The sequence below is a fragment of the Mercenaria mercenaria genome, chromosome 14 (assembly GCF_021730395.1).
Source record: "Mercenaria mercenaria strain notata chromosome 14, MADL_Memer_1, whole genome shotgun sequence".
NCBI classification, from domain to species: domain Eukaryota; kingdom Metazoa; phylum Mollusca; class Bivalvia; order Venerida; family Veneridae; genus Mercenaria; species Mercenaria mercenaria.
The window spans coordinates 61675797-61703392 of NC_069374.1; the positions used below are offsets into that span (position 1 = coordinate 61675797).

At 35.0% G+C, this 27596-nt stretch overlaps 1 protein-coding gene across 2 annotated transcripts in view; it reads left to right on the top strand.

The window, feature by feature from the left end:
• Positions 1–27596, top strand: part of LOC128548534 (uncharacterized) — a 94620-nt gene that overhangs the window by 40153 nt on the left and 26871 nt on the right. For both annotated transcript variants that reach the window (XM_053523658.1, XM_053523657.1), the window contains exons 3-8: positions 12483–12554; positions 15567–15678; positions 20413–20592; positions 21812–21894; positions 23037–23104; positions 26214–26381. In XM_053523658.1, coding sequence (XP_053379633.1) covers positions 12483–12554; positions 15567–15678; positions 20413–20592; positions 21812–21894; positions 23037–23104; positions 26214–26381 — 683 coding nt within the window. The remainder of the gene's footprint in view (positions 1–12482; positions 12555–15566; positions 15679–20412; positions 20593–21811; positions 21895–23036; positions 23105–26213; positions 26382–27596) is intronic.

Below are 27596 nucleotides of genomic sequence, written 5' to 3' on the forward strand. Positions count from 1 at the left end.
GATGTATACATGTATTGTGACACCCCTACCCCCAAGTAGGGGCATTACTGTAACTCTGGGATGTGCCCTAGATAATATTGGAATAACTTGACCCAACCTATTTGTATGTACATGTATTTAGTAAATGTGATGTATACATGTATTGTGACATCCCTACCCCCAAGTAGGGGCATTTACTGTAACTCTAGGATGGGCCCTAGATAATATTGGGATAACTAGGCCCAACCCATTTCTACGAGTATGTATTTGATAAATGTGATGTATACATGTATACATCACATTTAATATACAATAATACAACAACAAAATATGATTAAACTAAACTGAACTAAACAGTTGCTCTTGGCCGTCCGTCCGTCCATTTGAATTTGTGTCGCACATATTTCAAAAAGCATTTGACCCAGATTCATCAAACCTCACAGGATCGGTTATCAGCACGGGAAATTGTGTATAAGGGGTTTCGTTTTGAATCTCAAGGGCCAGACCAGAGTTATGGCCCTTAACTATGTCAAAATTTGCTTAACATTTTTGTGTCGCGTGTATCTCAAAAACCAATTGACCCAGCGTTATGATACATTACTTGAATATTATTCAGCTTGTGGCGTTTGGTTGGAGATATCACTAAGCCAGCTATAAGCTATATAGCTATAAGGCCCATGACTTAGTCAAATCAAATGCATAAAAGGCACAATGACGCATATATTTAAAAAGTATTTGACCTAGTATCACGAACATTATAGGAATGGAGGGCACCTGTGTCCTTTGGACACAAATCAAAAAATAGTTTAATAATAATGTTTCTTCTATGATTCATTTAATTAATATATTCTTAAAGTTTTGTAACAATCCAGTCATCAGTAAAGTCAAAATCAAAAAAGTACAACTGAAACTTACCCCACATCTTTCAGATTCACCACGTTAAATTATCAGCTAAAACAATATCATGTCTGATAATTAGAATTTAGCCTTGCTCACGTACAATATCTTCTCAAGTAGGCCTGGCGTGTTCTTTCTTTTTAGAAAATTGTTAAATGATAACTACTTACTTAGTTCTTATATATCTAGTACTCATTAGCTATAGAATAGGTTGGATTCGGACAGACTGGACGAAAGAACGAAATTTTCAGTGAAACTAGATAATGATATAACGTACATATACAAAATTTAAAATTGCCACCCTTAATTTCAGATATTTGGTTCTACAAAATATTTAAATCGTCTTAAAACTATCAAAATCACTTTTGAATTTCACATTTTTGCATTTTTCAAAAATGGATGTAATATTGAAATAACGAACTATATGGCATAATTGTGCTTGCCAACTACGTTGATGATAACTGCAGCTAGGGATTTAAAGTCTAATCAAGACAAGTTTGACAAAAGCACAAAAATCGCAAAACTTTCCACAATCGAACTAAGCATCGTTAATAAATTTTAAAGGTCACCAAAAGTCCACGGGAACTGGGACCTGTTTAACAAAACTTTTTCGTGACCTTGGGATTTTTGACGTTTCATTCCTGGTGTTTATTTTATATAAATAGGGGCTGTTATTGATAGAATTTCAGACTCTTGTGCATTAAAGTAATAAAACGTTTAATCATCATGTACGCGACAAGGCTGCACACATGAGTAGACGATGTGTGAAGGGATCTAAAGAGTGCACATCATATGATGTGATAAATGGGCATCGATTCATTCACACAGTTTCAGTCATCTTAGTTTTATAGGGAAATAAATCGGTCTAGATAGAATTGCTGAGATGTAGCAGAAACCATTTTGCTGATCCGAATGGATCTACTGAAAAAAATTCGGGATTGTTGTCACAATCATGTATAGGCTACAAAGTTTTACTAACAGGACTATGTGAAATAAAACAGAATAATAATTAACCAAGTTTAAATCTATATATATACATGTATACATTTTTGGGGTTTCATTACAGGCCTATTATGTATAATCAAATCTGTAAAAGGATCCTTTGGAAGCATAGCATGCAACCAAGCAGAATAATAGCAGACACGGTTTGATTGAGTCTGTTCATGAGAGGTAATGAAATGTGCAACACCTACGCCTCTTGCTTCTTTATTTTTTGTCTCTTCATTGTGCAATCATGGTGCTTTTGAATTTCCATTGCAATGATAACACAAATAACTTTTATTTGTTAAATATTTTAAAAAATGATTTGCTTTATATAACTCTATTTCATCATACTTGTTCTAGTTTCTTATGTTGCTTATTATAAGTGTCATATTATGTTATATTATCATATCAAAATATGATGTTGTTCGCAGTTGTGTTATTATGTTAAAAACTATGTTGTCTTGTAAAAATTTCGCATGATCTTGTCTACAGAGCATGCTGTAATGTTAAAAAAACTATGTTATCTTGTCAAAGTGTTGTGTTAACTTGTTAAAACAGTGTTTTTATTATGTTAATACATTATATTATTACGTTAATGTGTCATTTTAACGTGTCCAGATAGTGTCTTACCGAGAAGTGCTATTATGTAAAAAGAGCTAAGTTAACTTGTAAAAGTGTGGTGTAAACAGTGTCAAAATATGTCTCAAAACAGTGTCTTATTAATATGTTGTGTTATCTTGCCAAAGAGTAATGTTAACTAGTCCAAATAGAATCTTATTATGTTAACTAGTCATGTTATCATGTCAAAGTGTGGTATTAACTCCCTGAGGCCGATATCATAATATACATGCTGCGGCGAGATAAGAATTACCACCTGACGTCGAAGAACATTATCTGATCTTATCATAATCACACTCACATGCAGTCTATTGAAATCATGCATGGAAATATTATTAACATGGGTGTAAATCAAACTATACTTATAAAAAAATAAAATCTTCCAAGTTTGAACAAATATTTATATATATCCACTTTCGTCCGTAACTTATATCCAAATAGAATAATAATTTCACTTCGAAACATTCACCATTTTTACACACCTATTGCGTTAAATAAATATTTGAACATTTCCGATTTTATTATTTTTTTCACATGTAAACACATTAAATTCCAATAAATAGAAATACATTATTAACACGGAGTATTTGCATCAGCATTACTCAAAATTAACACCCATTTTTGAGTGAATATCTATGGTTTATTTCGATGTAAATTAATTTCTAAACATGTACACAAACGTTGTGTGACACGCACTGAGACAGTTAAGTTGTAATATTTACACCCATCTTTGAAGAATTATTAAATTTACAAAAAGCGTTTATTTACACACATTTTTATGTATGAAACATGTTTTGCTGTGTTATTTTTAATCATTTGAATTTAATGCGATGTAAGTGTACGAATATTTCAGCTTTCTAAAACTTAACATTTTCCGACCATTCATTTCTCTGATAATGAAATTTCATCGTCGGAATCATCATCCGACGGAACTGATACGTCAAAATCAGCATGATAATGAATATTTTCTTCAATGTAAGAAAAATCTCTGGCAGCCGACATTATTTTAATCTTTTGAAATACAGTATGAACGAAACACAGCGGAGTTCGTCTTTTTTTATTTTCTTTACCGCATATTTACAAACATTTATTTTAACAAGGAAACTAATTATTAGCATAATTAATAATTATAACATCTAAGAAATAATAGCCGGTATGCAAAATAATTTTGCTTTTATCAGGATTATCAAAAATTAGCAAGTATATGACGCAATCAGCATGATCTCGGTGCCGCGACTATACTCGTCAATCGCCGTCCTGGGGAGTCCTGATAACGCGCGTATAGTCGTATATCGACGCTACGGGGGTAGAAAATATAGCGCCTTTAGTCGCATTTCGGCCCCAAGGAGTTAACAAACATTATGTCACAACGCTATGTATTCTTGTTACAGTATCACTTGATTTTATCTAGCTTTTTAACATAATAACACGCTATAAAGATAATATCACACTGTACTTTGACATATTATCATAGCTTTTTGACGTAATAAGACACTATTTGGACAAGTTAGCATCCCACTTTGACATGATATCATAGTCTTTTAACATAATAAGACACAGTTTTGACAGGTCAACAACACAGTCTGGGAAGATAGCATGACTAGCATAAAAGGACACTGTTTTAACATGTTAACACCATACTTTGACATGACAACATAGTTTTAAGCTCGACTATACGAAGTATGGAGAGCTATCCTACTCGACCTGGCGTCGGCCTCGGCGTTGGCGTCCTTCCGCGTCTTCACTTTGGTTAAAGTTTTGGTGCACTTTTTGTTTCTCTTTGTTATTATTTGATGGATTTACTTCGAACTTAAAATAGTTGTTCCTTATCAACATCCACATCATAATATGGCACAAGAGTCGTAACTCTAGCACCAATATTTCATGAATACCCCACCCCCTCCCCCACTTTTTTTACATAGATTTCAGATTAAAGTTTTGGTGCACTTTCACTTTATCTCAGTTATTACTACATAAATTTGATTCAAACTTAAAATTTTAAAAAACCTCGTCATGCACATCATATGACACAAGGTCCATAACTCTTGCACCAGTATTTCATGACTTATCCCCCCTTTTTAGCTCACCTGAGCACGAAGTGCTCAAAGGTGAGCTTTTGTGATCGCCCTGTGTCCGTCGTCCGTCGTCGTCCGTCAGTCGGCCGTCCGTCGTCAGTCGTCCGTCGTCAACAATTTGACTATTAACACTCTAGAGGTCACAATTTTGACCCAATCTTGATGAAACTTGGTCAGAATGTTATCCTCAATAAAATCTTGGACGAGTTTGATATTGGGTCATCTGGGATCAAAAACTAGGTCACCAGGTCAAATCAAAGGAAAAGCTTGTTAACACTCTAGAGGTCACAATTTGGGCCCAATCTTAATCAGAATGTTACCCTTAATAAAATCTTGGAAGAGTTTGATATTTGGTCAACCGGGGTCAAAAACTAGGTCACCAGGTCAAATCAAAGGAAAAGCCTGTTCACACTCTAGAGACCACATTCATGGCCATATCTTAATGAAACTTGGTCAGAATGTTAATCTTGATGATTTTTAAGTAAATATTAAATTTGGGTTATGTGGGTTCAAAAACTAGGTCATCAGGACAAATCAAAGGAAAAGCTTGTTAACACTCTAGAGTCCACATTTATGATTGTATCTTCATGAAACTTTGTCAGAATGTTAATCTTAGTGATTTCAAGGTCCAGTTTGAATCTGGGTCATGTAGGATCAAAAATTAGGTCACCAGGTCAAATCATAGGAAAAGCTAGTTTACACTGTAGTAGCCACATTTATGATCATATCTTAATGAAACTTGGTCTGTATTGAAATCTTGATTATCTATAGGTCAAGTTCTAATCTTGGTCAGGTGGAGTTAAAAACTAGGTCACTAGGTCAAATCAAAGGAAAAGCTTGTTAACACTCTAGAGGCCACATTTCTGACTGTATCTTCATGAAACTTAGTCAGAATGTTAATCTTGATGATCTTTAGGTCAAGTTCGAATCTGGGTCATGTAGAATAAAAAACTAGGTCACCGGGTCAAATCAAATGAAAAGCTATTAACAATTTAGAGGCCACATTTATGACCATATCTTAATGAAACTTACATGCCATGCCTTTTTGTTTCCATTACGTGTGTTAGAGATTCAACTGGAGGGGATTACTTTTATTTACACTGTCCCGTGTCTTTGGAACATGGTGGGGGTAAGAGTGAGGTTGGGTGCGCACCATAAACCGGTTTAAGCTCCCCGTGGTATTTATGCCACTGACCGTTCCAAGGCGGTGCCCCACTGTGTTCCTTTGTTTTTTCGTTTTGTCCTAATGTGTTGGCTTTGTGTGTGCGTGCGTGCGTGCGTGCGTGTGTGTGTGTGTTTGTGGTGTGCGCGTCTGCATGTTCCTTTGTTTGTTCGTTTTGTCCTAATGTGTTGGCTTTGTGTGTGTGTTTGTGGTGTGCGCGTCTGCGTGCTGTGGGTTTCGTTTTGGGAGGCTGCGTTTTTGGTACGTGGCATTCCCTGTTTGATATTTGTCTTTTTTTTGAGGGGTCAGAATGTTAATCCTGATAATCTTTAGGTCAATAGGTCAGGTGAGCGATACAGGGCTTTCATGGCCCTCTTGTTACTTAGAATTTCAGTTTAAAGTTTTGGTGCACTTTCACTTTATCTCGGATATTACTAAATGGATTTGATTCAAACTGAAAGTAGTCGTTATACATCATTCCACACATCATATGACACAAGATCCATAACTCTGGTACCAATATCTAATGGATTATCACCCTTTACTTAGAATTTCGGGTTAAGGTTTTGATGCACTTTCACATAACTCTGGCATCAATTTTTCAAGAATTATGCCTCCTTTTACTTAGAATTAAACGTTAATTTTGATGCATTTTCACTTTATTTCAGTTATTACAAAATGGATTTGATTCAACATGACACAAGGTGCATCACACTTGCACCAGTATTTCATGAATTATGCCCCCTTTTTGCTTATAATTGTACTTATTTAATGTTTTGATAGACTTGATCCTTATCTCTCTTATTACCTAATACTTTTGACACAGACTCATGCTATTATTCAATATCTTCATCCACATTGGAGTCAATAAACACTCCAGTGACACCTCCAGCTTCATCAAATGTCCCCAATTTCACTATCCAGCATCGAAATAGTTAAGCGCGCTATCTCCTGTGACAGCTCTTGTTAATATAATAATACACTGTTTTGACAAGTTCAAACCACACTCTGACAAGAAAACCTAAACTGTCCCGACATAAGACAGCTGTGGCGATCCGTGATTTCCATTATTTCAAACTTCTTACTAATACAGGTTTTCACATGAAACACTTCTGACCATTTTCACGCCACCTTAGTGGAATTAGTATATAATATATTCTAACAAGGTATATTTAAGGAAAATTATCCAGTAGCATCTTATTATAGGGACCGATACCTGCACGCCGAATAGATACCACGGTGGCACTTCTCATGCTTTATCTAAAATTGCTGACTCTTAAATTAGTTTCGCCTTTACTATAGCCTGGCTACTTCAAAGAAAATGAATATGATTTCATGTTTAGAAAACAAAATCAATTAAAACTATTCTTATTAATTACCATAACGATACGGTCGGTCATAGTATTATAATAAACGAATAAAATTTCTTCAAACAAGCTCACGCGCTACATTAAATATAGAAAGGTAAAATACTAGCTAACCATATCTGGTTTGTATAATTGCGTGAAGTATCCTCGTTACAATTCGATTAATTTTTGTATACATTTTTTTTTTTATGAAAAACGTAACTGAGACATTAACCACACTGATCGTTTTCAAGAGTACTCATCACATAAAAGACTTACTGTATGATATTATTATCCAAGTTTATGGTCCTAACCAATGTAATATGACCTTGGTCAGGTCCATAACCTTGGATATTCATTTTATCTGCATACATTAACTTTTTATTATGCCATTCTTAGTAATACATTTTTGGTATATTCTGTGGCTGCCATATGTAAAAAAGACGTTAAATGTTGCAACATAACCATGTTACCATTTCTCTGATTTGCTTCATCATTTTTTCCAATAATCGGTATTATCGGTTTTTTGACACATTAAATAAAGAAGGATAAATTCGATTTATTCGTTATATCTTTTAAATGGTTTAAGATATTGAATTTGTTTTATCGGCATTCGTTGATTTAATCTTTCTTCCAAATGATTTATTAAAATTTTAGAAATTGAAATTTAATTGTTTCACTTAATCTTTGAACCGTTTATATAACCACCCTTATTTTCCATTGAAGTCAATAGTTAAAGTCTAATTTTGGACACAATTTAAAGTCATTTTCGTTGATATATCGCGCAGTATACGAAAACAGAAAAAATAATCGTTTTTGCTTCGGTGATGTTTCAAAGAAAAATCATTGCTTGACTCAACTGTGTAAAAATGTAAATGTAAAAAATAAATATTTCGCTAAGCCTTTGTGCCTTTTATACAATCACTGTTTCTTTTGAAATTGAGACTCGGTCCCGCTCGGAAATTTCTGAAGATTCCCGAATACGGGGGTAATGTCGAAGCAGACAACTCTGTAATTTTAGACGTTTTCAGCGACTTTGTGATCTAAAGGATAATGTCTATACGCAAGTCAATTTATGTTTTAATAGATCATCATTATTTACCTGTTTTAGCTCTCTTTTTTTTCTTTTCCTAAATTGATTTAAACTGTTGAAAACGGCTTATACTTACATATAACGGAACAATTATGTTTTTGCCGGCTACTTCAATTTTAGATTAATACCTCGCAACAAATACAGTTTCTTAAATATTTTAATTGATCATGATTAATTATATAATGTGAATTAACGTAATCCTTCTGCAAAGGAATAAATGGAATAATCATGTCAAATCTTGACATTTTGTTTCTTGACTCTCCTAAAATACAAAAAAAAATACAAAAAAGAAAGAAATAAACAACAAGAAAAACATGCCCAAGTTGGGAATCAAAACTTAGAAAAAATAGTGCATTTTTGATATCTAAAATGTTTTCATTTTTGTTGTCGTATGATCTGGCTGGAGGTCAGTGCCTATTTTAATTATCTCATAATTCTAGTGACATTTTTTATGTTATAGAAATATAGATGGAAAAAAAGAATAAATCTATCGGCATATCTATAATGCTCTTCATAGTTTTTAATAAGTTACGACACTTAAGTTAAACATGAAAAAGAAAGCGTGTTAAAACCAAAAGTATTACCAATGATTTGAATAAATGAAGAAACCTATTTTGTTGTATGCAAAACCTAGAACTTTTTAATGAGCAGACAGTTTACGTGCTTTTATCAGTTAAAACAGAAAATGAAGAAATATTCAAGTTAAGTGTTGATTGAAGAGAATGTTTGTTTTATAAATAGGATAAAAAGAGGAAGGTAGATAACGTGTTTTGAATATCATTATGAAGACGAAATGTGAATATCTGGTTACTTCAGTTATAGCAAAGCATTATTGAGGCACAGTATGTTTATTTTTTTAGAGTAAACATATAAAAATATAAAAAAACAAGAAATATCTTTAAAAATGATGGTCGGCGAATTGTAATAAGGAAAGAAGTTTGTAAATTTTTCATCTAACATTCATCTTTCATCTAACATTTTTCAAATTGCAAAACTAAACACCGCACTTTAACAATTTAAATGGTTCTCTTTTAATTTTTCGCAAAGGTTTCGTAGGGTTGCAATTTTGTTTCGTTTATCCTTAGACGAATAATTACAGCAGTAGTTTGATGAAGATTCATGAAGCGGTTCATGAGAAGAGGTCATTAAACGTGTTTATATTTTAGCTAAATTGGTCCCTATCCCCATTTGTAACAAAATAGCAGGAGACCTTACGATATTGTTACACATCGAGTTTGATAAAAATCCATTACTGTACATTTTAGTGGTTAATGCGAAGAAAGGCATATCTACTTTTAGCTATAGTAGTCCCTAATAGGGCCCAAGTTCCTATATAAATAAATTTGGAAGAGGACCTTATAATGATGCTCCAGACCAAGTATGACAAAGATCCACCAAGCTGTTCATGAGACGCTGTATAAAGGCATTTCTAGTTTTAGCTCTAGCAGCCCCTAAAAGGGGTCAAATGTCCCAGCTGAACAAAGTGGGCTGCGGGCCTAATAAAGATGCTACAAATCAAGTTTGATTAGAATACATGAGAAAAAATCAATTAAAGGATTTTTTTTATTTATTATTTTTATTTATTTCTAAAATAGGCCAACTAATCCCGCTTTAACAAATGCATATTCGCTATTCATGAATCTTTGGACAATGGCGTCTATAAAAAAGTGAAGGTCAAGCAAAACATAAAATTGTAATTATTTCAATATTTCTGTTTCATAAGCAAAGTGTGACCGTAGTCATATCACATAGATAAACTGTATGCAGCGTACCTTCATTTCAGTGTAATGAGATTCAGTCATTATATAGCATATATATAATAAAACAGATTTCAACTGAGTTCAATATTTGCATACCATACTAAAGAAAAATATTCATATATAATAAATCAGTTAAATAATTTATAACAAATATATCAAAGCATACAAGTACTCATTTTAATATGCAATCTGAATAAGTCACAAAAGCAAGAAACCTTTTCATATACAGACGACAATTGTAACAAGGAAAATCTTTTAAAATGCACTTCTCTGCATAAAAGACTCTTATCACACCCTTATTCATGTGATACGCAGACCGTGTTCAGCTCTTTCTTTAATTTGATATATGTTGGTATTTGAACAGGTTTTTATCATATTTATTAAACTTACTTATCATTTTGAGATATATCAATATTCTTGCTAAATATACTGAGCCAAAGTTAGCTTTAAAACTGTGAACAGCGTCGTTTAGGATAAACGCTTTGTCTACATTTCACTCAGCGTAGCACAATCAACAGAGTGAAAGAAATTTACACTCTCGTCCAATCAGGCAGAGTGTTGCATAAATCTTCCATTTTGATAAATTATCTATAATGCGTTATCAAGTAGTTTGATTTGCAAACTGAAGTCACGTGGCATAGGTAACGAAAACGAATTTAGACGGCGTTCGCCGAAAAACAATTAAATTAATATGCTTTTGCATTGAAATAATTAAACCGCAAATCAATATTGAACAAATGTTACTTACTTATAGATCTGTCTGCTTAGATATTTACTGACTAGTAGTAAAAACAAGATTGTCCGTCGAGCCATGAACAAGATATATCTTAAGACAATTTAAATATCGATTTTATTGAAAACATGGTTTATAGGTCCCCGCTAAATTTCGGAAAGGGACATAAATTTACAGAAGATAACGCTCAAGGCTACTAGTTAATCGACTTTTTAAATAAGGCTTATCTGCAGTCGTGTTTAGTACAGAAAGTTCGATATACGGTATTTTTAAATTGAAAACATGTGCAGGTATCATCAACGTAGTTGACAAACACAATTATGTCATATATTTCGTTTCTTTTTAAATGAAGGACAGTTTTGGCTTAAGCCAAAACTATTATGTCAGCTTTTTGATGGTTCAATTTTATCTTATGGTTCTGAAATTTGGGGATTTAGTCAAAAGAAATTAAAAGGATACATTTAAAGTTTTGTAAAACGATTTTAAATGTAAGATTAACAACCAGTTCTACAGGTGTTTATGGAGAGTTAGGAAGATATCCACTTTATATATCACGTTATTTATGTATTGTTAAATATTGGTTTAAAATGTTAAACACTGATAATATTATTCTACGCTATGTGTATCAAAATTCATTAAGTGATTGTAATAAAGGATTAAATAATTGGGTTTTTAAATTAAAGAACCTTTTATGTGATTATGGTTTTGTAGATATTTGGAATAACCCTTATGTAAGTGAGTGTAAACATTTTATGCATATATTTAGGCAGCGTGTTATTGACTGTTCTATTCAAGGTTGGCATGTATCTAAAGAAACTAGTGTTGTGCTAGAGCTGTACAATAATTTTAAATTCAGTTTTACTTATGAAAATTACTTGGATCTGTTACCAAACAATTTGAGATTGTATATAATTAGACTTAGAATTTCTGCCCATAGCCTTAGAATACATACTGGACGATACGCCAGAAACAGATTACAAAGAAACGAACGTTATTGTCAGTGTTGTAATGAAAGGGATATAGAAGATGAGTTTCATTTTATCATTATATGTCCTTGTTACACAGATGTAAGAAAACAATATATCAAAAAATATTACTATACAAGACAAAGTATGTTCAAGTTTTTAGAACTGATACAAAGTAACAATAGGAATACACTATTCAAGTTAGCAATGTATTGTAAAAATGCCACGAATATCAGAACTTCGATTTTGTAATGTAATATCACATTATCATGTTTTATGTTTTCTTTATTGCTTCATTATACTGTTCATCCTCAAATAATTTAAAATGCTGCTGTACCAAATATCGCATTAGACCTATATATTGTTAAAAAACTGAAATTGTTGTATGTTTGATGATGTACGACGTACAAGTCAAAATAAATTATATGTTCTGTTCTGTTCTGTTCTGTTCTGTTCTGTTCTGTTTAAATGACGGCCATTTTTGAAGGTGCAAAAATTTGAAATTGTGATCGTTTTGAAAATTTTACGATTTAAAAATTTGGTAGAACTAAAATCAACATATTCCAAGTATATGTTCCAAGCATATAGTCATATATGAAATTCGATACGGCAATTTGAAATGAAATAAAATTTGCGATATGATTACCTATGTACGTTATACCATTATCTAGTTTCACTTAATATTCCGTGCTTTTTTGCAGTTTGTCCGAATCCGACCTAAAATCCCCTCGCTATTGAGTATCTGTAAGAACTAATAAACGAAAAGTAGTAATTTGGTGACATTTTTCTGAAAAGGAAGAACATGTAATACGCTATAAAGGGGATGTTTATTTGGTTTATTAAAATTCAGATTATTTTATATTGGTACAGATTGCGAGTATGCAATCAACAACTGCAGTCGGCGAGACAGAGTTTCGGATGCGTTGGACTGAAATAGAGGAAGTACGTTCAAATATTATATTATATTTTCATCAGTTTTTAAGTTTAGTTTGTTGGGTTTAACGTCGCACCGACACAATTATAGTCATATGGCGACTTTCCAGCTTTGATGGTGGAGGAAGACCCCAGATGCCCCTTCGTGCATTATTTCATCACGAGCGGGAACCTGGGTAGAACCACCGACCTGCCGTAAGCCAGCTGGATGGCTTCCTTACATGAAGAATTCAACGCCCTGAGTGAGGCTCGAACCCACATCGATGAGGGGCAAGTGATTTGAAGTCAGCGTTCTTATCCACTCAGCCACGGATGCCCCTAGATTTTAGGAGAATGACATAATGCAACATTACATTATCACAGAACAGTTGCAACTGTATGCACATAACACATTCTCATTTTAAAAAACAACAACAAAAAACAGATATTAGATATTAAACATTGTTCGCACAGAGAGAGAGAGAGAGGGGGGGGGGGGGGGGGGGAGAGAGAGAGAGAGAGAGAGAGAGAGAGAGAGAGTGAGAGAGAGAGAGGAGTGTACAGCAATGGCAATGACGTTAAGTTAACATAACAATAAGCACAAAAAATTGCTTATTTGTTTTTGAATTCTTTTAATAAGCACTATTGTAATAGTTATTCAAACGTTGGATGTTATACATGATTGCCTTTGTTTTGCATACACAAAGATATTCTGATAATAATATTTACCAAAAGGAATATCAAATATTATTCAAAACAGATGCAGAATGCTGATTTTGTTTATCATTTTAAAAGCATTACTACCAAAGTCGAATCCTGTTACATTGGTCTCGAAGATTTCGTTTTTAAGTTCCCTACTGGTTAATCGGGAACTATAGGTTTGCGCTTTTCCGTCCGTCTGTCTGTCTTCCATGCGTCTATCTGAGCTTACATTTGCATACCTCAGTTACTATTGGAACAGTAGGTAACTATACTGTTTCTTTGATGCCATTCATTCCCTAAGTTTTTAATTGGCTATTTTCATTTTACTTGACTGGGATTGTTACCACTTTATCGTATATTGTACTAAAGTAACATCAAAAAAGGGAAGATTGCTAAAACAATTTAAGTAGAAAGGGACATAATTCTGTCAAAAATTCAATTAGAGTTATGGAGATTGTAACACACATTATAAAGAGATATTTTTAATTTCAAGTCATTAGCTTTTAAAGAACCAAAGATTTGTCTGTAAACAAAGTTTTGAAAATAATTTGAGATGTACTTAAGTCAGATTGAGGGTCTCTTTTGTGTCTGGTCCAGAACGCTAAAATTTATTGAGTGATTACAATATTACTTGGCAGAATTATTTTCCATAAACAGACGACCTTTCAAGTGCACCCACACCGCTAGCTCACATTTTAAGTCAAGAGTCAATAGTGATTTTTCCTGTCCGGTCCATAACTCTGTCATCGGTAAAGAGGTATTGATCTTACTTGGCTGAAATGTTTCCCGTGATGAGACAGCGTGTTCTGTGCAGAACCCAAATCGTTACCTTAAAAGTGAAGGTCACAATCAGAAGTCAACGATAAATACGTCAATAATTCTGTCATCATCAAGAGATTTAAATATTTGTTGACACAATTGTTCTCTGTGATGCCACAATGTGTCATATGTATCAAACAGATCATCAGGTCAAAGGTCAATGTCACTCTTGGAGGTCAAAGTTCAAAACTTATGTTTCCACACAGATTTTTCCCAAAATGAAACGAATTGTCATACGCAAAACTAAGGCCTCTAGCTCATATGTCAATGTCACACTTCGAGGTCAAACGTCAATAAGGTTTTTACCTGTGCTAATATATATATATATATATATATATATATATATATATATATATATATATATATATATATATATATATATATATATATATATATATATAAGCACACATGTTACCTATAACGTGGCAACCATTGCTCAAAGATCAACGTCACACTTCAAGGTCAAACGTCAACATTGATGTTTTCCTGTTCTGTCTGTTGAATATTTTAACATAAGCACATAATGTCATATGGACCGGATTAACAAAATGGTGCATTTTCTTCAGAAATGCTTACCTTTTATTTGAATATGTCTTACATTTTTGACATATTTTCCCAGAAATTTATAGATGAAATGTTATTGTAAAAGTGAAATTAAATACCTATTTTTTACGAGAATTAATCCTGAAATAATGTCACTTCGTCCATTGCGCATTTTTTGTAATGTATAATTTTAGAAATAAAATCAACATGTAGGCTAATTCAATATGATTAAATGGGTAAATATTATTTTCTATTTTGTTGGTGTTATTCTTAAGTACATAGAACTCCAAAGTTCACTACTGACGACATTTCTTTTTATTTTATCTACTTTTATTAATATATAAAACAGTGTTAACAACTCGTCGAAATCGAAATAACACATCTCATATGAAATTATAGTGATAAGGAGTTATGTCTGTGAAAACTTTACTGGCATCATTTTAGATCATTGTTGTCATGCCTTCTGTGCATGTCGATGTTTTGGCAAGTAAGCAACTATTTTTTTATGATATTTTCAAAAGTATTGTAAATAGATGAAGGTACTTTGTGTATTCTTGTGTTGTTTTTTCTTTTCATTGTACACATATGGCTTCGGTGACATTTATTTGGATCGACCTTCGTATTTATATAGACGTTATAAAAATATATTTATTTATATATATGCAAATGATAAACGTTGCGTGTTATACTAGTAACATATGTTGTACAAAGTTCAATAATTAGTTACATATACATCATTGACAGGTGTCATGCTGCAGCTGAGATAATTATAGTCACCCTTCAGTAGGGTGACTATTCTTTGTATAGCATGGCAATCCTTAATTCGCTTGTTCAATGATGAACTATCTCTTGATCGTTCCGAGATCTTTATATAACTTCTATCGAAAATGTCATTTTGAATCCAACTGTTCCAGTATATTGTGATGCTATAGTTAAGCCTATTGTTTATCATGTATTTTATCATATTTCATCTCGCAGGTTCTCCTCAGACTGAATAATCGTGTTCAACAACCAGTTTATGATCTTCGAGAAATCATCGATCGTAGCAAATATTTCCCGCTTGGTGTTGCAGATAACATGGAAAGAGAAGGTAAACCAGATTACAGTTTAATATATGGGCGTTTGAATGAGTCTATAGATATATAGACACAATAGCCTGTGAATGATTTAATAAGAAAAAATAAAATTAAAAGATCCTTTGGAAGTCTTAAAATATAACCAAGCAAACAAACAAATAGCAGACTCGTTGTTATTGAGTATGTTTTGTAGAGTTTTCAAAAAGCTGGGTTTAATATTGGACTAGTGAATGTCGTTTGGTAGGTCCGTCGGTGGTGTCACACTTTAGTTTCAGCACTTTAACTAGGAGTGACCGATTGCAATGAAACTTTGTGAAAGGGTTGCTTGCAAAAAGACGGAATTTGGAAAAAACATATGAGATGAACGGTTATCGCCCAATAACTTGCAGTGATGTACTGAAATAAAACTTTGCCAAACGGTAGCTGTCAGCGGAAAGTTCAAGACCCGCATATTTAGAATATTCTCCTGTGGCGAGGAGGGCTTAAGCGTTATCTGTAGTACCTTTTCTAATGTTGAACGGACGAGTTGCAATTAAAATTCCTGTCCGTGTTTGAAGGTATATTGCATAATGCCAAAGACATGAATTGTATTTGGAATAACTTGGTTCAACGTTCATCACATTACTAAAATATAATACACAATTAAAAACAAATGAGTGTCAGTAATGAGTGGCACATGATAATGCATCTCTACTTCGGGAAGCATGAAAATTGATTCAGTGCAATCAGATATGTAATAAAGGACATGACACATTTTAAGCAAAATATGTTTACGTAATGCAAGGTTTGAAATCGTTTTCGTGGAATTTCCACGTTTATTGCTAGCTCATCAAGTTTAAGTATTTGTATAGCGTGAGTGTTCTATAATTTACATAAACGTCTTTTTTTCCAACACCCTACTTTCTCTGTTCCATCCTAATAACTTAAAGGTCCTCCCACATATTTGTTCAAACGGTTTCGCTTGACCCCTTCTAGGGGCCTAAGTTCGAGCCTCATTAGGGGGCATTGAATTCTTCATCTAAGGAAACCATCCAGCTGGCTGTAATTACGGAAGGTCGTTGGTGCTACCCAGGTGCCCGCTCTTTATGAAATAATGCACATTGGGCCTTCCTCCACCATCAAAGCTGGAAAGATGCCATATGACCGATAATTAATATCGGTATGAATTTAAACCCAACAAAACATTTTAAGGGACCACTGAAGCTAAAACTGAAAAGAAAACTTTAAACAGCTTTTCTCAAAAACCACGCTCTAAATGTTCGTCAAACCTAGTCTGTAGCATTATCATAAGGTCTTCTTTTAAACATGTCAGACAGGAAATGATAGAGCTAAACGGGACGTATTATGCTATGACGCGTTACCGTCCTTCCATCCGTCCAGTTGCACGTCACATTTCATGTCAGGGGCATAAATTAATAATAATGTTCACTTTAAACTTTGCATATAGGTAGGTTTTTGTTTGTTTGTTTGTTTTGGGTTTAACGCCGTTTTTCAACAGTATTTCAGACATGTAATGGCGGGCAGTTAACTTAACCAGTGTTCCTGGATTCTGTACTAGTACAAACCTGTTCTCCATAAGTAACTGCCAACTTCTCCACATGAATCAGAGGTGGAGGACTAATGATTTCAGACACAATGTCGTTTATCAAATAGTCACGGAGAACAAACGCCCAGCCTGAGGATCGAACTCACGACCCCGCGATCCGTAGACCGACGCTCTACCTACTGAGCTAAGCGGGCGGGTTCATATAGGTAGGTAGTGTAGATACAATGTGCACAGTGAATGAACTAGATCGGTAGAGCAACGGTCAGTATCACATTTAGGTCATAATTGTCCGTAATACTTCGTGTCTAGGGCTTCTAGAACTTAGTAACCATTCAAAATTTAGACTTTGTATAAAGATAGGCAAAGAAAAGACAATTTGCAGAGCGCTTTAACCTAGTCTCATAATTATGTCCCACTAATAAGGAGACATATTGATTTGGTGATGTCCGTATGTCTAACTGTTCGTCTTCTCTCTCTCTCTCTCCCACTCCCTCTCTCCCTCTCTCTCTCTCTCTCTCTCTCCCTCTCTCTCTCTGCATGTCTGTCACAAAATTTGTGCAGTTATCGCCCTTGATTAGTCGTTTTTTCCTTGTCGTTTGAAGTGCTCTGATACCACCTGAAGGAACAACTGCAAACTTGAAAAAAGTTGTCTTTGTTAACCCTATTGTAACTTATTATAGGAATGATAGATGGCAATATGAGAAAGTGCCAATTTATTTCTAACGTTATTGGAAAATTAACTCTCTTTTGTTAGCTCATCTGAGCACAAAGTGCTCAAAGGTGAGCTTTTATGGTCAGTGATTGTCCGGCGTCCGTCGTCGTCCGTAGTATGTTCATTGAAATATAGTCAAAGAATTGAATTCTATGCAGAACTCTGGTTGCCATGGCAACCAAAAGGAAAAATTTAAAAAATCTTCTTGTCCAAAACCACAGTAGCTAGGGCTTTGATATTTGGTATGTGGCATCATCTAACGGTCATCTATCAAGTTTGTCAAATCATCCCGCTAGGGTCAAATATGGCCCCGCCCTGGGGGTGGTCACATGGTTCCAATACTCCCGCTTTCATAGCCTTGGGTATTGTATAATCACCCCTTGGATATGGTGCCTGCTTTTTAATTTTGTCTTTTGACAGTTCTTGTGATACGCAGGCTCCATAACCTCAGATCCCCTTCCTAAATTCCAGCTTGTTTAGTTCTGCCCATTGTTTTCTCGTTTGGGGCAAACCCTTTATTTTATCTGGGAACCAAACGCCGCTCTTCATGGAATTACACGCCTCAACACGTGTATTATTAAAGGTTCCATGTTCAACGCCGTTTGCATACATCTGCGGATGTCTCTAAATTGTTTTTTGTACTTTTAGCATGTGTAAATGTTGAGTTCTGCTCAACCCGGGGCTAGAGGGCGTGGAAGGTAGCATGCATTTCCACTACCGTCCATGAACAGGCTCAATCAAACCGAGCCTGCAACAATTTTGTTTTTGTCGTGTTGAGCGGCCTGTTAAGTTTCCACTTTTCTCTATTTTACATAGATTTATAAAGGGAAAAACTTTGAAAATCTTCTTGTCCAAAACCACTTGGCCTAGGACTTGATATTTGGTATGTAACATATCGTCTAGTGGTCCTCTACCAATAATGTTCAAATTATCTCCTTGGGGTCAAATATGGCGCCGCCCAAGGGGTCACATGGTTTATATTGTCTTTTATAGGAAAAAATTTGAAAATCTTCTTGTCTTAAACCACAAGACATAGGCCTTTGATATTTTGTATGTAGCATTGCCTTGTAGTCCTCTACCAAAATTGTTCAAATTAAAACACTGGGGTGAAAAGAGGCCCCACCCCGGGGGTCCCAAGTTTTACAAAGACTTATATAGGAAATAATTTAAAAATCTTTTTGCCTGAAACTGCAAGGCCTAGGCTCTTGATATTTGGTATGTTGCATTGACTAATAGTCCTCTACCATAATTGTTCAAATTATGCCCCTGGGTTGAAAAGAGGCCCTGTCCCGGGGGCCCCAAGATTTACATAGACTTAAATAGAAAAAATATCTTCTTGTCCGAAAGTTCAAGGCTTAAGCCTTTGATATTTGGTATGTAGCATTGCCCAGTGGTTCTCTAACAAATTTGTTCAAATTATTGTTCTGGGGTGAAAAGAGGCCAAGCCGGGGGTCACTTGTATATGAGTTATATAGGAAAAATACTCCAAAAATTATCTGATTATATTTCCTTGATTGTTTGATTATAATTACCTGACGATCCCAAGTAATTAGGGGTCACTTGACAGTGATCTTGACCTATTGGCCTACTTTCTTGTTTTTTAAGATACAGCCTTGAAATTTGGATGACATGTACAGTTTTGCACACCGTTTTTAAAACTGACTTTCAGTGACCTTGAATGTGACCTACTGACCTACTTTATTGTTTTTCAAGATACAGTCTTGAAATTTGAATGACATGAGTTTTGCATATCGATCTAACAACTGACATTCAGTAACCATGAATGTGACGTACTGACTTACATTCTAAATATTTTAGCATCAGTTTGACCTTTGAAACATATAGCTCATATTACTCAGTTGAGCGATCCAGGGTCATCATGACCCTCATTTTTAAGGCTCCTGTCGAGGCGCGTCCATCTATTTCAACGATATAAGTTTAATGATCTAGTATTGGTGTGGTGTCTCGTGCACAAGTCTCAAGAGTCTCAAGTTCATGGTTTCATGTTCTTTGCTTTTTTTAGTTAGGATCATACATAGAGATCAAAATGTAAGAGACTGCATTTCTTCTCAAGACCAAATCTTCAGCATTATTCCAGGGCTTTTTGAATGTACTTTCCCTTACCATAACAAGCTCAACATTCGTAAATTGTTAGCCAATTTCAGTTTAATTGGTTTTGGCAGGTTCTTTTACTTAATACTTTTTGACAGGGATTTTGACTTAAGACATATTGAAATAGAGTCTATTAAATAAAATATTCATAACAGCATGGATGAAGGCAGTCTAGAATAACAAAAAAAGTTCTAGCTGTATTTACTAACATTATTAGAAAGACTATGACAGAATAGATGCTTTATCGTCACAAGCTTCTTTTATTTTCCAGTATGGACAAGACTACAATACATTACTGTTTTGGAAACCATTAGCTTCTTCTTAAAAAAAATACCTTAATGCGTGCATCGGTGACTTGGCATGTTGCTTTGCTTTCAGAGCACATTGTGGGGCGCAATACTTCGTTAAAAAGAAGAATAGAAATGAAAACACAAAGAAGTCCAAAGGACACCTGTATATTCGATGGGCGACCAATAATATTAGAAGATGACGATATGGATTGCTTAGATAAAAGCTTAAAATGGTTTGCAAGGGGAGGATTTGGAGATATTTATAAAGGTAGGTATGACTGCAATCAAATGTTAATAGAGGTAAACATGTTTGCCTTTTTCAAAACTGACCGGCATACATATTACACATACGCTAACCTGACTTCAAATCACTTGGCCAACATTGCTGTTGGTCTGAATCCGCGCTTAGGGTGTATAATTTTTTTATGTGACAATGCCATCCACAGAGGTGCCCGCACTTCTAACCATAACACATAATAAACTGTCACTTTTCAGTCGTAAAACAACGCTCTCACACGTTTTTGTGGGGATAAATTGAAACGTTTTTGTATCAATGATCGACTGACGGCGGCTATTTGCCGCAAGAAAACGTATGTGTTCGAAAAAAAAATAGTAGAAAGCGGTATGGGTGGCACAGAAACGCTGAGATGTCAGCATGTGAACAACTCCTGAAGTTCACAGGAAGCAAATAGTTGGTCGTCGAACGGAAAACCATGTGTGTATGTAATCAGTGTTCAATCTTGCATCGAATAGCATTCGCTGAATTTTCATTTATAGTAATATTACAAAGAAAACATAAGAATTCCTAACCTGTGTCACTAATTTTACAGGAAAACCATCATAACCGGAAATCACAACAGAAGCATTTCCATATATAACCGAAAGGTTATGATTCTGGAGATTACCGGGCGTGATATACATCACATTTAGAAACATATTCCTTGAGAAGAGTGCAAATTAAGCCTTGTCCGCCCTCTAAGTCACACAGTTTTCATCCAACCTTCACCAAACTTAGGACTATGTTTGTGGGCATAATATCTCGGCCAAGTTCGATAACCAGCAAATCACCATATGCACACTTGGATTATGGCCCTTGAATTACTTAAAACATTGCAAATTTAGCCTTGTCCGCTCTCTAAGACAATCACTTTTCATCTGATCTTCCACAAACTTGCAGATAATCTTTGTCGGCATAATATTTCTGCCAAGATCGATAACCAGCCATATTGCCCGAGGCAGTCTTGGATTATGGCCCTTGAATTACTCGAAATCTGCGAAATTTAGCCTTGTCCACTCTCTAAATCGAACAGTTTTCACTCGATCTTTGCCAAACTTGTTGACAATGTTTGTGAGCAAAATATCTCGGCAAAATCGCCCCAGGCACTCTTGGAATATAGCCCATGAATTAGGCCAAATTCGATGACGGGCGTTTTTTGTGACAGTCTGCCACTCTTGTTATTATTACCTTGTTTTTCGTAATTTTTCAGGTGAAGAGCTGTTTGATATACCTGTTGCTGTCAAGAAAATCAAAACTGAGAATGACAAAAGCATGCTGGATATAACTACGAGTGTAATTGTATAAAAAATAATTGCGACCCCTCCCCCCAAAAATATTTGGAGGACACTCAGAGATCCCATTGCCCGTACGTCCGACCGCCCAAATTTGTATCGTTCATATATCAAAAACTGTTTGACCCAGAGTCATCAAACCTCACAGGCTTGTTATTTAACACAGGAAGTTCAGCACCAGATATTTTAATTTAGATATGAAAGAGACAGATGAATGTTTATGTTGCATGTATCTAAAAATTATTTGACCCAGTGTTATGAAACATCACAAGAAAATTATTTAGCTTGTGAAGTTGTGCACTATTGTTTTTTGTCAGAGATGTCACTCAGCCTGACCAAAGTAATGGTCCTTGAATTAGTCAACAAAAATATGCATTAAAAGGCATAAAAGTTATGCCGCACAAATCTCAAAAACCTTTTGACCAAGGGTCGTGAAACATCATAGGAGTTTTATTCAGCTTGTGTAGTTGTGCACCTGTGATTTTGTTCTGGATTATCTGTCAGTCAGTCTAGAGATATGGCCCTTGATTGTCAAAATATGCATAAATGGGATGCAGGTTTGTGTCGCATGTATCTATAAAGAAATTTCACGTGGTCATAAAACATCGGGATAGGGGGTTATATAGCATGGGAAGTTGCGCATCTGGTTATCTGTTTTGAATTTCACTTAATACGACTGGAGTTATGGTCCTTGAATTAGTGAAACACGCAGTGCAGATAAAGTGCTTAAAAATTTTTGTTGCATATGTCTTAAAAAATATTTCACCTTTTCATTAAACTATATAAGTATATTATCCAGCATATGAATTTGTGCACCTGATGTTTTTTCAGAGTTATGGCCCTGGACTTAGTCAAAAATACAGGTTTGTGTCCCATGTATCTTGTCCTAGAGCCATAAGACAGTAGAATATTGCTTCGTAGCATTTGAAGTTGTGGACATTGCTGTTCTCTGTGGTATTTTACTCATTAAGTCATGAAAATATATACAGTGACAGGAGTTTGTGGTACATGCCTTCTATTGGCACACATCTAGTTTCTTTATAAAATCTTTATATTACATCTAGATATGATGTCTCAGTTGCGATAATTACCAAACGTTTAGCTTTTAGTGATCTGCAATATAACATTTAATTTGTTTTCCAGGAAATGATGGTATCACGAATAAGGTATCAGTTCATTCTTCCACTATTGGCTACATGTTGTCGTAAGGGGTAAGTTACCTTTGTATTTTTTTTTTTTTTTTTATTTTTTTTTTTTGCTACGTAAGTTTACGTGGAGTTCGTCGATTGTTTCTAATATTAATGTGTAATAAACCGTTTCGCTGACGTCACTCTATTGTAGTTACAGTTAATTAGTCCCTTACTGGTTGAAAACCAGTTTCAGGGACTATAGTATTGCGCTTTTTCGTCCGTCTGTCCGTCCATCATTCTGTCATTCCGAGCAAACGAGTGTACATTTGCTGGGTACTGAGGTCAATATTTAACAGTACATTTTATTCATTCTGTACTGCTTATTTGGTACCTTTCTGCTGCTTGTTGGGTGCTTTGTAACAAATGAAATACCTAATAAAGGTTCGTACGTATGAACGTCCGCCCATCCTCTATTTCGTATCATGTCCATACAGTCATAAATTGGTTTTAATATAACTTGGCACAAATGACAATTTGTCATGCATGAAACAAGGACCCCTTTCTTAAAGGTCAAGGTCAAACATTGGGGTCATAGGCCAATAAGAGATTTTTCCTGCCCGGGCTCTAACTCAACAATCTATGGAACGATGTTGATATTACTTGGCACAAATATTCCCCTAGAATAACAGGATATGTCATGCACTTTCAAACCCTTGTTTTAAAGGTCGATATGATACATAGAGGTCAAGTTTTAGCATGGCATTAACTGGGTCTGTTTCATGTCCGATCCATGGAATTGTCATCCTTCAATGGATTTTAATGTTACTTTTTACAAACGTTCCCCATGAACAGACAAAGGAAGTCAAATGGCAATGGCATTAACTGGGTCTGTTTCATGTCCAACACCAAGACCCCTAATTTAAATGTTCAACGTCATATTCTGTGGTGAGTTTTTATTGTACTCTTGTCCGTGCATCCGTCCGTCCGTCCGTCCTTCCGTGCCCGCGAAATGATGGTTAAGTGACTGTATAACGGTACTTTCTCTTTGATGTCATTCATTCCGTTCTGTTTATGTGACCTTTTTCTTTTTATGTGACTGTTAGAACAATACAGAGAACAATGGGGTTGTCACATAAATACCGTTTCGTTAGAACGTCCGTCAGTGCGTCCGTCCGAAGTTACGCCTAGCTCAAAAAATATTTGATATAAATTAATGAAACCTTGCGTGCGTCTTTATCATGATATAAACTTGCGCACCTTCTATTATTCGTCAGGCTCCGCCCCCTAATTTTAGAGTTATGGCCCCTGAAATAGTCAAAAATGCACATTTTCACCTTGTGACACGCCTAGCTCAAAAAGATTTTGATATAGATCCATGAAACCTTGCATGAGTCTTAATCATGATATGAACTTACGCACCTCCTATTTTTCATCTGGGGCCGCCTACTATTTCTAGAGTTATGGCCCCTGAAATAGTCAAAAATGCACATTTTCACCTTGTGACACGCCTAGCTCAAAAAGTATTTGATATAAATTGATGAAACCTTGTATGAATCTTTATCATGGTATGAACTTGCGCACCTCCTATTTTTTGTCTGGCTCCGCCCCCTATTTTTAGAGTTATGGCCCCTGAAATAGTTAAAAATGCACATTTTCACCTTGTGACACGCCTAGCTCAAAAAGTATTTGATATAGATCCATAAAACCTTGCATGAATCTTTATCATGATATGAACTTGTGCACCTTTTATTTTTCATCTTGGTCCGCCCCCTATTTCCAGAGTTATGGCCCCTGAAATAGTACAAATATGCACATTTTCACCTAATTATGTGCCTCACTCAAAAAGTATTTAATGTAAATTCATGAAACCTTGCTTGAGTCTTTATCTCAATGCGACCTTGCACACTTAGCATTCTTCTTGAGAATTTTAGCGTTTATTACAGAGTTATGGCCCTTGAAATAGCCAAAATAGTGGATTTTTTGTTTGTGATGCTCATAGCTAAAAGTATATGGTATAGAATAATGAATCTGTTTCATTTTTTTTTTTTTGAGGCTATACCCCATTAAGACTGCAAACATTTGAATGATTTCCCATTATTTGTGACAAATGTACCAGTGGTGGGGTGGGGGTGGGGGGGGGGGGGCACACCTGTGTCTTACAGACACATTCTAGCTACCTGTCCGTCATTTGTACATCTTGTTCCTTATATGATACGATATGTCATGCACACACTCAGATTACCAGGTCAAGGTCACTCTTGGAAAGGTCAACCTCAGTAGCCTTTTTTTCGTGTTCGGTCCATACTTCTGTCATCAATCAAGGGATTTCAATATTTCTTGATTTATATATTCCCCATAATGAGGGTACTTGCAATGAACAATACCCAGACCCTTACCACAGATGTAAATGCCACAATTCATGATGAAAAGTCAATAGGTTTCTATTTCCTGTCCTGTCTTTAAATCTACCATCAATCAAGTCCTTTTATATTACTTGGTACATATGTTCCCTGAACTAGACAACAATCAAATCCTAGGTCATAAGTCTAGGTCACAATCGGATGTAAAAGGTCAGTACGTTGTTTTATTGTCCTGGCCACCATCGATGGGTTTTTTCTATAACTTGGTATGAATATTCCCCATAATAAGATTATGTGTCACAAACAACATTTACACTGCCTAGCTTTGGACTCTGTTGTCATAGCGAAGAAGTGGTGTGTGTCTGTCTTAGGTATTGCATATATTTGCACTGATCTGGATATTCTACACTTTAGAGTAAAACAGTAAAATTGACCATTCATTGTTTAACAACCTAGATCATTGTTGAATGTAAAACGAAATACATCAAAATAGGAAATATCCACTATATTATGTCCCTTTGATGTTTCTACTGTACATGGCTAAGAAGAGGTAGAATTCCTTTCTGACAAAGCGTGGCTTTATATAAGAATATTAAATGCTCATAAACATAGACTTTTGGTTAAAATATAAAAGATATATCATTTTTTTTAGATATATATAGGCATTTGCATTCGTTTCATTTCTTTACGATTTTTAAAATTTTTAGCGTCTATCTTATCTTTGTTTAACTGATGAAAACTCGATGCTTATTTGAACTAATTATTAAACAATTATTTGACGTAAGGAAAACTTTTGCAGCTATATTGTCACCTCATTTATTCCATTTCAGAGAATACTGGTTTATCTCTCCGTACTGCGAAAATGGCGACCTGGCAAAGGCAATACCAGAGGACATAAATAAAACCCCTAATGAATTGGATGTGCGTCGTAGAATCAACATTGTATTCCAGCTAGCCAAAGCAATAGAATATTTACACACACCTGTGAAAAACGTTAGGTAATATTTTGGCCAAGTTTCTGTGTTTTGTCTAATCGTAGTATAATAAATATAAGTAATTGTTCGGGTGTAGATGTAGACTGTATACGTTGGGTCTTACATTAGATTAGTATGGTGGCCGTGACAACGTTGGTATGAATGTTTATGTCTATTTAACCTCAGATTTGGTTACTGGCCCTATAACTATGGGTATTAGACTTGATAATAATAGATGTGGTATTTCCACATTGATAAAATACCAAATCTATTTTTCACTGGTATGAAACTATAAGATGAGTAAATGTAAACAAAACATGAAAGAAAACATGTAAGATCATCTGTCACTCATGAACACCACATCTTACCTTTTTACTCGTGGGTATACCACTCGTGAACATATTGCATCTGGTGTTCACTCGTGAAAGATATTTCAACCTAACGAGGAAACAAACAAATATCTTTTATATATAAACTGCTCTGTTCCTTGGTTAGCTACACTTTGGAGCATGTACTGAGGGTGGACAGTGTGGCGTGACTTCATTTAACTTTTAGTTGTGAGATTTCTTTATAAATTAGTATTTTGAAAACATGTTTTTAGGTTGTTTCATGTGGTAGAAAAAAAAACGCGCTTGTATTAATTTTTCATCTTGATTACTGTTTTCCCACCTCCTCTCTCTCTCTCTCCCTCTGTGTGTGTGTGTGTGTGTGTGTGTGTGTGTGTGTGTGTGTGTGCGTGTGTGTGGGTTTGTAAACGCTGCCAACCGGGTAATTTCGTATGAATACACACCAACGTACTGGGGATACGCCTCGAACCGGGGAATTCCCCAGTTCATTTTAACAATACCACGTTATTCCTGACCTTCAAATTAGTCATACCTCGAAATTTGAGCTGATTCTGAGCGATAGAAATTTATTCCCCGGTACGCGGGTTCTGGTCATACACTTATCTCACACACAATCAGAATTTTACAACGGTGTGTATCTTTCGCTATTTACTGCAGTTCCCCAGTTTACCTGTATACAACTCGTAGTACATACACACAAAGGTTTAAATTATTTTCACTAATTTAACATAATGCTTTCGTCATTATAAGCTTATGAGTGAAAATATTATGTTGATTAATTCATCAATTACCAATTAAATATCTTTTTACGTTCGCAAGACAGTATATTATATATTTATGTTACCGCATATCTTTTCCGGCTTATTGTGTTATGCGCTTTTATTTCTAAGTT